The sequence below is a fragment of the Pseudoliparis swirei genome, chromosome 12 (genome assembly GCF_029220125.1).
Source record: "Pseudoliparis swirei isolate HS2019 ecotype Mariana Trench chromosome 12, NWPU_hadal_v1, whole genome shotgun sequence".
Classification (NCBI taxonomy): Eukaryota; Metazoa; Chordata; class Actinopteri; order Perciformes; family Liparidae; genus Pseudoliparis; species Pseudoliparis swirei.
Window position 1 is genome coordinate 20,204,294 of NC_079399.1, and position 11,461 is coordinate 20,215,754.

At 41.9% G+C, this 11,461-nt stretch overlaps 2 protein-coding genes across 3 annotated transcripts; one reads left to right on the forward strand and one right to left on the reverse strand.

Moving 5' to 3' along the window:
• Positions 1-1,113: 1,113 nt before the first annotated feature.
• On the reverse strand, positions 1,114-2,854 carry LOC130202659 (uncharacterized). The gene is made up of 2 exons (XM_056428362.1): positions 2,771-2,854; positions 1,114-2,512 (listed from the first exon to the last, which is right to left on the reverse strand). Exon 2 carries the CDS (start codon positions 2,501-2,503, stop codon positions 1,619-1,621), a length of 885 nt encoding a protein of 294 aa, XP_056284337.1. The 5' UTR covers positions 2,504-2,512; positions 2,771-2,854; the 3' UTR covers positions 1,114-1,618.
• Positions 2,855-6,391: 3,537 nt separating this feature from the next.
• LOC130202517 (uncharacterized) lies at positions 6,392-11,065 on the forward strand. 2 transcript variants are annotated; one of them, XM_056428125.1, is made up of 2 exons: positions 6,392-8,343; positions 8,601-11,065. In XM_056428125.1, the coding sequence occupies exons 1-2, from the start codon at positions 8,322-8,324 to the stop codon at positions 9,494-9,496; spliced, it is 918 nt and encodes a 305-aa protein (XP_056284100.1). In that variant the 5' UTR covers positions 6,392-8,321; the 3' UTR covers positions 9,497-11,065. The 2 variants fall into 2 exon arrangements, with proteins under 2 accessions (XP_056284100.1, XP_056284101.1); XM_056428126.1 differs by having other exon boundaries at positions 6,392-8,281.
• The last annotated feature ends 396 nt before the right edge of the window (positions 11,066-11,461 follow it).

Consider the following 11,461-nt stretch of genomic DNA (forward strand, 5'->3'; position numbering starts at 1 on the left):
ATTTGTAATGTGTGATATTGGGCTAAATTAAACTGACTTTAGTTGATTTATGGAGGCTCTCTGATGTCCTTGACCACTATGTGTTTTGGGTTGCTGTGGAGACAGTGTCTGATGACCCGAAAATAACAAAAGTGAAATGTCCAAGAGTTTAGTTTGCTTATTCTTCCAGCGGTGCTCCTGCTCTGTGCTCGACCTGAACGTCCAGCTGTGACGGAGATAAGCCACGTGAATAAACCACAAATAGTCGGGCGAGTAAACTCACACTAGTAAAGCGTTGTCAGTTCTGTTTTTGAATAAAGGTTTGGAAATTAATTCTTTTTTAAAAACCCGATTCAGCAATTAATGGAAAAAAATTATTGACAGATTAATCCATTATTAAAATAATCGTTAGTTGCAGCCCTCTCACCCTGGACACAAACAGTTTGAGTCTTTTTCATCTGGCAGGAGGATGTGGTCCATCAGGATCAAGACCTCACACCACACAAACTTCTTCCTGTCGACAGTAGGGCTCATGAACAGAATAAAAAAAATGTGATTCTTGAAAATGTCACAAGATCACACGTTAAATTTAATTTTGTTTATCTTCAGCAGGGCCATGACAGGAGGCCGACTTACCAGGCAGGAGGCATCAGATACAGCCAGGTCCAATGGACCCTATGAGACGTGGAGTAACAAAGACTCCGGGGAGGCCAGGGCAAGGATTGATTGATATATTGATAGATTCAGAGTAATACAAATAAATATAATCAACAAATATATGATGAAGTAGACTTTATTGATCCCTTACTACCTGGCAGTAAAACAATGTACATATTCTCTTCTCTATAAATGTGTGCTATTACTTTTAGTACTTATATTATATATTTTGATGCTAGTACTTTTGTACTTTAACTAGTACACACACTCTAACTAGTATTTCTACACTGTGCTTCTGCTACTTTGACTTGAGTCAAAGATCTGAGGACTTCTTCCACCACTGTGAGTCCAAAACATGATTTCATGAGTTTGATGAATGATTTGTCAGCATGATGACAGTGATGGAACTAAGGAGATGAAAACACATGAGAACACTCAAAGTGAACTTTCTATGGAGTCTGAAGGAAACACACTTCATATGCAGAGATGTCTTTATTGAAAAGCAGGAAATGGTCAGAATAAAGTGATACAGATGATTAATATTCATTTACATTGTTGAGCAAAATAAAATTGAAATAGTTTGATTGTCATCAGGTTAAACAGGAGAAATCATATATTGATACTTTCGGATATTACCAGTAGTGTTACTGTAATATGTTAATCACATTGTTTCAAAATTAAAAAGAAAAAGTGAAGGAGACCATCACAAAAATGTTTTGACAACATTGTTGGACTGTGCCTTTTTAAATATGACTTCTTCTCATCTCAGAAAACTTTACCTTTAAAGAACATAAACCCTATGATACTTTGTGATATTATATGTGACTTTAATATAATGAATCATCAATTTTATATAGAAAAAGAAAGAAAAGGTTAAAGAGGCCATCACCTAACAGATTGAACCGCATGGCTGGACTTTGCTTTTCACTCAGTGAGTGTTGGGAATTCTCCGCTCTGCTGCCATGAGGAAGGTGTGTTGCTTTCACTGATACACACACAGGTTCTCAAAGAAGCATTGACTGCCTGCATTGATATCTTTATCGATAACAGTGAGACCAGCCTTGGTGTAAGCTGGGATCAAAGCTGAGTTGACAAGGATGGCGATGGCCTTAATGGGATTGCTGGGTCCCCCCTTCTTGTACCACACGTACACCAGTCGACCACTGCCTTCACCGGAGAGGTTGACACTCACACATGTGTAACCTTGCTGCTGGAAGGCAAACACCTCAGCTTCACTGGTGGAGACCTGCAGATCAGTGAGTGCACGCTTGGGGTCGGTGGTCTGACGGTACCAGATGAAGTCTTCGGATCCTCCTGCTCCCCTGTTAGTATTTGCATCCACACGGATGTAACCGCCCTGAAACAGGTCGGTGTCTGATCCGTAGGAATCGGTGGCAGTGATGTCACAGATGTAGGTTTGTTCTGCTCTCTTCACCCAGAAATGGGCGCAGGCCCCTCCGGCGTTGCGGTTCAGATCACAGGACAGTCTCTCCCAGCCAAAGCTAAACTTTGCAGCTTCATTTTTCTCCTCTGTAGTGACATCAATGTCCACTATGGGAGTATCGTACTCTCCGGAGCCCCGGAGGTACCAAAGGAAGATGCAATCGCCTCCTGCACCAGCATTGAGATCTTTAGCGATCTGTGTGTACCCTGCTCTGGTCAATCCAGTAGCCATGTCAGGGTTGTGGGAAACTTGCAGCCTGGTGATTGCTCCTCCTCTTTGCCCCTCTTTGTACCAAAGATAGATCTGATTGCCACCTGCTCCTTTGTTCAGGTCATTTGGGAGTTTCTTGAAGCCCCTGGCGAGGAGATGTTGCTCATGTGTTTTATTCAGGGACACATCAAGTTGTGAGATGTAGGTGGCCATGATGGGTAACTGCATAAAGACACATCATGAATAAACAGTTAGCAGCATGTCTTTGCATCTTCAGGTGAGTTCCAATGTTATCACCACAAATTAAAATATCAGTACTCAAATATGGATCACCATAATGACATCTAAAATAAACTACTTTTTAAATGTGCATGTTTACTGCCCCATTTCCACTAGTCATCATGAATATGAAAGAATAAGATTTGAAAAAGCAAACTGTATCTCCCACAACAAGACAACCAATTATGCTTGAAAACTTACGTTTCTGCTGACAGTCAATGAAAGAGCGGCAGGAAGAAGTCAGCTGGTCCTCTGGAGTCTGTTGTACTTACTGCAGGTCTCCTGCCTATATATAGAGGACAGAGATGAAAAAACTCATTGTTGAAGTCTGACCATGATGAGTCATATTCCAAAGAAAATGCCATCTTGTGAAACTTTATCCTCCCAGCAGGTCAGTCATTAGGCAATCATTATCAAGTTTAAGTTCCAAAGAATTGTTTTTCTTCCGAATACTTTGTTTAACCCTTGTGTTGCCTTAGGGTCATTTTGACCCGAATCAATATTACACCCTCCCCCCGCCTTTGGGTCATTTTGACCCGATTCAATGTTTCACCCTCCTGTTACCTTTATATTTACTAACATATTTTACCCTTTGGGTTCAATTTGACGCCAGCAATTAAAACCTCCAGAAAATTATTAGAATTAATATTGTTTTCCAAGTTTAAGTGTGAGGCACTTTATGTTTGTTTGTTGACTACCGAAAGAACACCGACATTAAACATTGAATGGGGTCAAATTAATCCTAAAGCGGGGGGAGGGTGTAATATTGATTCGGGTCAAAATGACCCTAAGGCAACACAAGGGTTAATTAGATTAAAGTTATATTTTGATGCTAGTACATTTACACTTTAACTAATACACAACACACACACACATTGACACACACACACTCTAAATAGTATTTCTACACTGTGGTTCTGCTACTTTGACTTGAGTCAAAGATCTGAGGACTTCTTCCACCGCTGAGTCCAAAACATGATTTCATGAGTTTGATGAATGATTTGTCAGCATGATGACAGTGATGGAACTAAGGAGATGAAAACACACAAAAACACTCAAAGTGAACTTTCTATGGAGTCTGAAGCAAACACACTTCATATGCAGAGATGTCTTTATTGAAAAGCAGGAAATGTGCAGAATAAAGTGACACAGATCATTAATATTCATTTAAATTAAAAGAAAATTGAAATAGTTTAATTTTCATAAAGTTAAACAGTATAAATCATACATTGGTACTTTCGGATATTACCAGGATTATATTACTATATTAATATTCTATTATATTACTGTAATATGTTGATCATAATGTTTCATATAGTGAAGAAACATTTAGAAAAAGTTGCAGCATTCTGGATTAACTGGAGGGATTATAGTAATTTATTAGAGCAGCCTGATAATAAGGAGTTGCAGTAATCTAGTCTAGAAGTAAGAAAAGCGTGAACCAGTTTTTCTGCATCTTTTTGAGACAAGTTACATCCCTAGTCTCTTAATTGTCTCTCTTAATTGTCGTTTCCTCGATCCTGCTTGAACCGGAAGTTGTTCTCCGCCGCCATATTGACATCCATCCCAAAGCTCTTATTCTGCTATGAGGATCGAGGGGCGTCCATGATCGAGGAGTCACAGTGGGCTTCCAGGAAGTGATTTAACGCTTGACACGCCCCCCTCATTGTCATTTGATTGGACGCAGCAGCTGAATGATCGTTGGAGTTTCATTCCAGATTGAAGACGCATCACAGATTAAAGTTAGGTAGGGCCCCACCTCCATTTGCAAGCACGCAGCTCCGCTGCGTACGTGCGTAAAAACTGTGCGTAATTTGAGGATGTGGTCCACCATGCACAGGAGAAAGTATGTCACTGCACTCGGAGTATTGTTCTTACCATTCCACTCAAATACATCAGATGCAAATAAATATACAAGATAACTTTGTTTAAAAAAAATGTAAGTTTGGGCACTATTAAGTGATTTTAAAAAATTACAAAAAGTGAACGAATGCAGCTCAGTCATCTCGTCTTGCCTCAGACACGGCCGACTGCCCCACCTTGTGGAGAATTAGGAGAACGACAGGTCAACCACAGGACACAGCTCCCTGCCCTCAGCACACACACATGTGGAAGTATCAGAAGCTGTTGCAATAAAAGCAGAAGTAGCAGTTGTACACTACTATTACGTATTCTACTGCTACTAGTATCCCTCACAATTGTGCCATGTAAGCAAGTACATTCACTACAGTACAGTTCTTAAGTCCAGTTTGAGGTACTTGTACTAGCAGCAGCAGTATTGAGAGCAGTCCGTGGTGAATGTGACAATACACATTTGAGCTATTCTTATTTTGCTTGAGCCCTTTCTTGTCACTCCACCTTTACTTGTAGTCCAGCACATCTAACCCTATCAACCACACGGTCCCGGACAATGTCGACCCCCTCCAGTTTGCCTACCGCCCCAACCGATCAGTGGATGACGCGGTAGCAATAGCTCTACATCGCACTCTGCAACACCTGGAAAGCCGCAGAACGTATGCCAGGATGCTTTTCCTGGACTATAGTTCTGCCTTTAATACCATCCGCCCGGGAAAACTAATCAAGAAGCTGACAGACCTCGGCGTCCCAACTCCCACCTGCAACTGGATTCTGGACTTTCTGATAGAAAGACCCCAGGTGGTGAGAATGGGAGGACGGGTGTCTACCGAGCTCACAGTCAGCACAGGATCCCCACAGGGCTGCTGCCTGAGCCCCAAACTATTCACCCTGTACACCCATGACTGCACCTCCACAGGACAACACCATCCTCATCAAATACGCCGATGGCACCACCGTCCTGGGGCTCATCAAGGGGAGCGGGGATGAGTCAGGCTACAGGACCCTGGTGAACAACATCCTGGTCTACGGAGAGGAGAACGACCTCATCCTCAACACAAACAAGACCAAGGAAATAATACTGGACTTCAGGAAGAACCCTCCCCCTCTACAGCCTCTCATCATCAAAGGGACTGAGGTGGAGAGGGCTGACGGGTACAGATTCCTGGGAATGCAGGTGACATCCGACCTGAGCTGGACTCTTCACACCACAGCCACAGTGAAAAAGGCCCAGAAAAGGCTTTATTTCATCAGGATGCTCAGGAAAGCTGGTCTGAACCGTCGCCCTCTCACCCAGGCCTATAGAGGACTGATCGAGAGCATCCTCACTGCAGGCATCACTGTGTGGTATGGAAACACCACACAGGCAGAGAGGAAGGCTCTGCAAAGAGTCATAAGGACTGCAAAGAGGATCACAGGGACACAACTTCCGTCCATGGACTCTATGTATGTGCAGCGCTGTCGGAAAAGAGCAGAGGGAATCATTGGAGACTCACTTCATCCAGCTCACTCTCTGCTCCGACACAAACACTGCACATACAACCTGAGACACAGCAGAGCGGACAGCATCGTCACCCACAGGACACGCTTCTTCAACAGCTTCTTCCCTGCCACAGTCAGACTGATGGCACAACAGACCTACTGAGAAATGCGCACTTCTTAAAAGTGTGAAAAAGTTGCAATACTACAATCAGTGCAATAAGCCCCACACAACCTTCCCCCAACATCTGAACATGTGCAATATCCCCACATAACTTTCCCCTTCCCCCTCTTTCTTTCTTTTTACAAGCTAGGTACAGCACTAGCCTACTCACCTACTTATTATCTCTGCGCTCTGCTTTCTTATGTTTATCTTTGATAACCTGTTCCTGTACTTAGTACTTAATACTGTTAATACTGCATACCCTTTACCACACTATGTACAGTGTGTTTTTTGTACAGTGTTCTTTTTAAATATATGTTTCATATTTCTATTATTATTACGGTTATTATTATTATTATTATTATTATAGTGTGTTTGTTCTGTACCTCTGTTGACTCGGAGAACCCTGCAAAAATAATTCCGATGTGTCTGGACTGCTGGTCTAGGCACAGATGGCAAATAAAAAACCTTGAACCTTGAACCTTGATCTGAGAAGGAAATCTACCTAAATAGAGCTTTAGTTACAGATTTGTTACATCTTAAACCTTAAATGCAATGTTTTGTAATAAATTAAACCAATTATACAAGTACAGCTGAGAGGAATAGTAGATTAATCAGTTAATAGTTTAAAAGCAATCACTTCATGGTTCCAGCTACGCACATGTGAAGATGTGCTGCTTTCCCTTGGGCTCTGGGTAATCGTGGCTTCATTTCTCACTAATTTCACTATTTTCACAAACCAAACAATCAATATTTTAATAATTGGAGATAAGGCTATTAATCCATAACGGAAGTTCAAAATGACCTCCACCTTAACCAACTACAAGAGTAGTGCACTGTAACTAGAACACTGATATACAGGAACTGGCTGGCAGCAATTAGAAAGTCAATTGCTGTCTACATTTCACATTAGCTTTCTGTCAAATGAATCACAGTACCCATACAATACTCGAGTTAGTTTTACAGTAATAATCACAGTACTATACTTGTCTTCACAGTAACAGGGTAGGCCTACTGCATTTCTTTTCATTAGCAAATCTTAGAATACTACCGTAATATGCATTAGCCTACATTAATTATAATACTGCCAAAATACCTGTAACATATTTACATTTTGTAATGAAAAGACAAAAACATATTTTCCTTTATCATTTCTAAAACATTCAGAATGGTTTTAAAGGATTGTATCAGTAGTTACCTATACACTCAAAGAAATGACTCATTGGATGAACTCAATTAAATTGTTGGCAGGTTTTCCATCCAATAATTATCTGCAACTCCAACTCAAATTTAGCACATCAGTGCAATACAATGTAATTAAGTTCGTCCAACTCATTTGTATCAAATACATCTAAAATAAAATAACGATATTCATTGAATTAAATTAATTTGTGTTTGTCCAACTCAAAATATAAACTAACTAACGAAGAAAATATGCAAAGTCCACACAGAAGGAACGCCCCGACTGGGAATTGAACCCACGGCCCTCTGGCTTTGAGGCGACAGTGCTAGCCACTACACCACCAACTCTGAAAGTGTCTTCACCTTGTAAACAACTGATTTTCAGCTGGCGCATGCGCAAAGGGTAGTCCTCAATGAAACACATTTATTTTGAGTTGATATGCACACCATCTAACCTAAATAAATCTAATAAATGAAAGAATTCATACATTTTGTGTTCCACCCATTAAATATAAATATCTATTTTTGTAATTGATTTATTTAAATGTATCAAACAATATTTAAATGTGTCACCTCGAAGAAGGGCTTGAATCGTTTTTGTGAGTGTAACCTAAATAAATCTAATAAATGAAAGTATTCATACATATTGTGTTACACCCATTCAAAATAAATATCTTCGTTTTGTAATTGATTTATTTAAATGTATCAAACAATATTTAAATGTGTCACCTCTAAGAAGGGCTTGAATCATTTTTTTGAGTGTAGTTAGAGCTGAATCAGGTTCACCTGGTCCAGCCCCTAGAGATGCTGCTATAGGCTTATAGGCTGCTGGGGGATGTTTTAGGATTCACTGAGCACCTCTCTCCTCTTCTTTCTCTACTTATCAATGAATTTTCATCTCTCCATCACACATTCCTAACTCTGCTTCCTCTCCGGAGTCCTTGTGACTTCACGTCTCATAGGGTCCATTGGACCTGGCTGTGTCTGATGCCTCCTGCCTGGTGCTGCTGATGCCATGCAGTTCAAACTGTCTGGTGATGCCCTCTTTAACTTGTTCTCTTTTTCTATATAAAAATGATGATTCATCTTGTTAAAGGTACTCTATCATATCACACAGTTTCATATGGTTTATGGGTTATAATCACAAAGTCTTCTGTGAGAAGAGAATAAATCAGACATATTTAAAAAGGCACAGTCCAACAATGTTGTCTCCTCAAACTACTTCAATTTATTTTATTGGGAAGGGAAGAATGACAATTCTTTGGAACTTGACAAATAGTGAAATTCTTTGGAACTTAAACTTGATAATGATTGCCTCATGACTGACCTGCTCCCTTGTCCCCACATCAACAGATGGTACTCCACATGACTGTGTAGAGATTGCAGACACTGTCACTTTGCCAAGAGTTGACCTGAAGGACATCGCACTACCCGAAGGGGAAGTGTGGTATGTGGACGGGTCAGCCCAAAAGGATGTATGTGGAAAGAACCAAGTTGGTTATGCGGTAGTGAACCAAGAAGGGGAAGTAATAAGCGCAGGCTCACTTCCCTCCACGTACTCCGCCCAAGCAGCTGAATTAGTTGCACTGACTGAAGCATGCAAAGAAGGGTCAGGCCTAAAACTGACTGTTTACACCGACAGCCAATATGCATACTCAACATTGTTTATATTTGCTAAAATGTGGGAACAAAGGGGGATGGTTACAACTACTGGGCGTCCAGTAGTTCATGCACCTTTGTTAACAGATTTACTAGCAGCTATAACTTTACCTAAGGAATTAGCTGTAGTAAAATGCCGAGCACACCAAAAAGGCACAGATAAAATAACAGAAGGCAATGCTAAAGCTGATGAAGAAGCAAAACGAGCGGCTAAAACACCACATGTACACACAGTGCAAACAACACCGTCAAGCCCAATTGACCCTGCGATCCTACACGACGCACAAGCGAATGCAACGACACAAGAAAAAGCCACATGGAAAACAAGGGGGGCCATTGAGGAAAACAAGATGCTTTGTATAGAAGGAAAACCAATCCTACCAAAAAGCCTATTCAAGGCAGCTGCTATTTTGAGTCATGGGCAATGCCATGTCTCAACAGGAGGGATGGTATCTATGATACAACAGTACTTCTATACAATAAATATACAAAACTACTTAAATTTTTTTTGTAAAAACATGTGTGACATGCATCAAGCACAACCCTCAAGGAAACCTTCGCCCGAAACGAGGCAGGTTCCCGCTCCCTGAGTACCCATTCCAGGTAATGCACATGGATTTCATCGAACTCAATCCATGCGGCCATTACAAATACTGTTTGGTGATGGTGGACGCATTTTCCAAGTGGGTAGAAATTGCACCAACAACGAAAGCAGATGCTGAAGCAGTGGTGAAAGCCATATGCAAATACATTCTGCCCACTCATGGCATTCCAAGACGCATTTACAGTGACAATGGCTCACACTTTGTAAACGAGGTAGTAACAAGACTAAGCGTCATTATGGACATTGAACTAAAAAATCATTGTGCATACCACCCACAGAGTGCCGGATTGGTAGAGCGAACCAACGGCACCATAAAAAGCAGGCTGAAGAAATGCATGACTGAAACAGGAAAAACTTGGCTGGAGTGCATAGACATTGTGAAAACATACATGCACATCGTTCCGACCCAAACGGGCCTAACACCATTTGAACTCGTTCATGGACGACCCTACCGCCTACCACTAACTCACCCAGACTTAGAACAAGTGGGTGAGGAAGAAACAATAGTGGAGTACATGAAAAAGACCATGATGGGGAGAGGAGTCAGGGAAGCAAATGTTTTGCCAGATTCACCTGTCTCTCCCATTATGTCGGTACAGGTCGGCGACTGGGTCTTCATCCGCGTCATCAAAAAAAAAGGACGTGGAGCGACGCCCGCTGGGAGGGACCATTCCAAGTCCTTCTGACGACTGCAACCGCTGTGAAGATAGCCGAGAGGACCACCTGGATACATCTTTCCCATTGCAAACTGTTCCCCACAGAAATCCCGGACCAGTGCCCTGATCCCGAGACGACCACGAGCAGAGGGGAAGACTGACTTCAAAGGGGACTGTCCGCTTAAAAGACAGCCGTCTCAACGTCAGTGAAGAAACCAACGATCCCTGCTCTTAGGTGTCAGCTCGGGTGGAAGAAAATGTAAACTAACCTTTAGTCTAAGCTTGTATGATATAATTGTGTAAAACTCCTCACAAGGAACGGACAATTATTGATGTGAAACTGCTGACTAAAAAAGTTTAAATCCCAAAGAGATTGTTGTGGTGTTACTAACAAATAATATGTAAACAAATAATCATGATTCTGCTTAGACTGCTTAACCAAAATACGTAAATCACATTCTGCTTAGAATTAGAAAGATACAAGTAAAATGATTGCCTTTATTGAACATGTTTAATAATCATCAATAGCATAAATAGGAGGGAAATGATGGGGATATAAATGTGTGTTATGCTCTTGCTGACCTTAGCTAATAGTAAACAGCCAGGAGAGGCTTCTCCTTTGCTGTGACCCCACACTAATGTTAAAAAACATATCTTCGGAAACGTGTCTTGTGAAAACGATATGGAAGTGAAAGAGATGAGTCAGTAACGGAGGGAAGGAACTGGTCAACGCCTCAACGGCTTGACCAGTTCCACTTCCCTTTTATGATATGTATGTGTGTGGTAAGCTTTCAATAAAAGGCTGAAGAAAAGGGGTGCTCAGTGGGATGTCTTGGACGTCGACACTGCTCTGAGCAGGTGTGACTGAGCTCCCCCTTTTGCAAAAGCCATCAAAGATACTGCTGTGTCTGTGGTTCATTCTCGCCTCCTTGACCGTGATATTTTACATGATATAGAAAATACCTATCAGGGGTAGTTAGGGGCCATAGGGGTAGTTAGGGTCCAGAGGGGTAGTTAGGGGCCAGAGGGGTAGTTAGGATCCAGAGGGGTAGTTAGGGTCCAGAGGAGGTAGTTAGGGGCCAGAGGGGTAGTTAGGGGCCAGAGGGTAGTTAGGGGCCAGAGGGTAGTTAGGGTCCAGAGGGGTAGTTAGGGTCCAGAGGGGTAGTTAGGGGCCATAGGGGGTAGTTAGGGGCCAGAGGGGTAGTTAGGGGCCATAGGGGTAGTTAGGGGCCAGAGGGGTAGTTAGGGCCAGAGGGGTAGTTAGGGGCCAGAGGGGTAGTTAGGGGCCATAGGGG

Coding starts and splice junctions, on each gene's coding strand:
- LOC130202517 (XM_056428125.1), top strand. CDS start 8,322: ATGATGATTCATCTTGTTAAAG. Junction 8,344..8,600: donor GATGATTCATCTTGTTAAAG/GTACTCTATCAT, acceptor CCACATCAACAG/ATGGTACTCCACATGACTGT.
- LOC130202659 (XM_056428362.1), bottom strand. CDS start 2,503: ATGGCCACCTACATCTCACAACTTGATGTGTCCCTGAATAAAACACAT.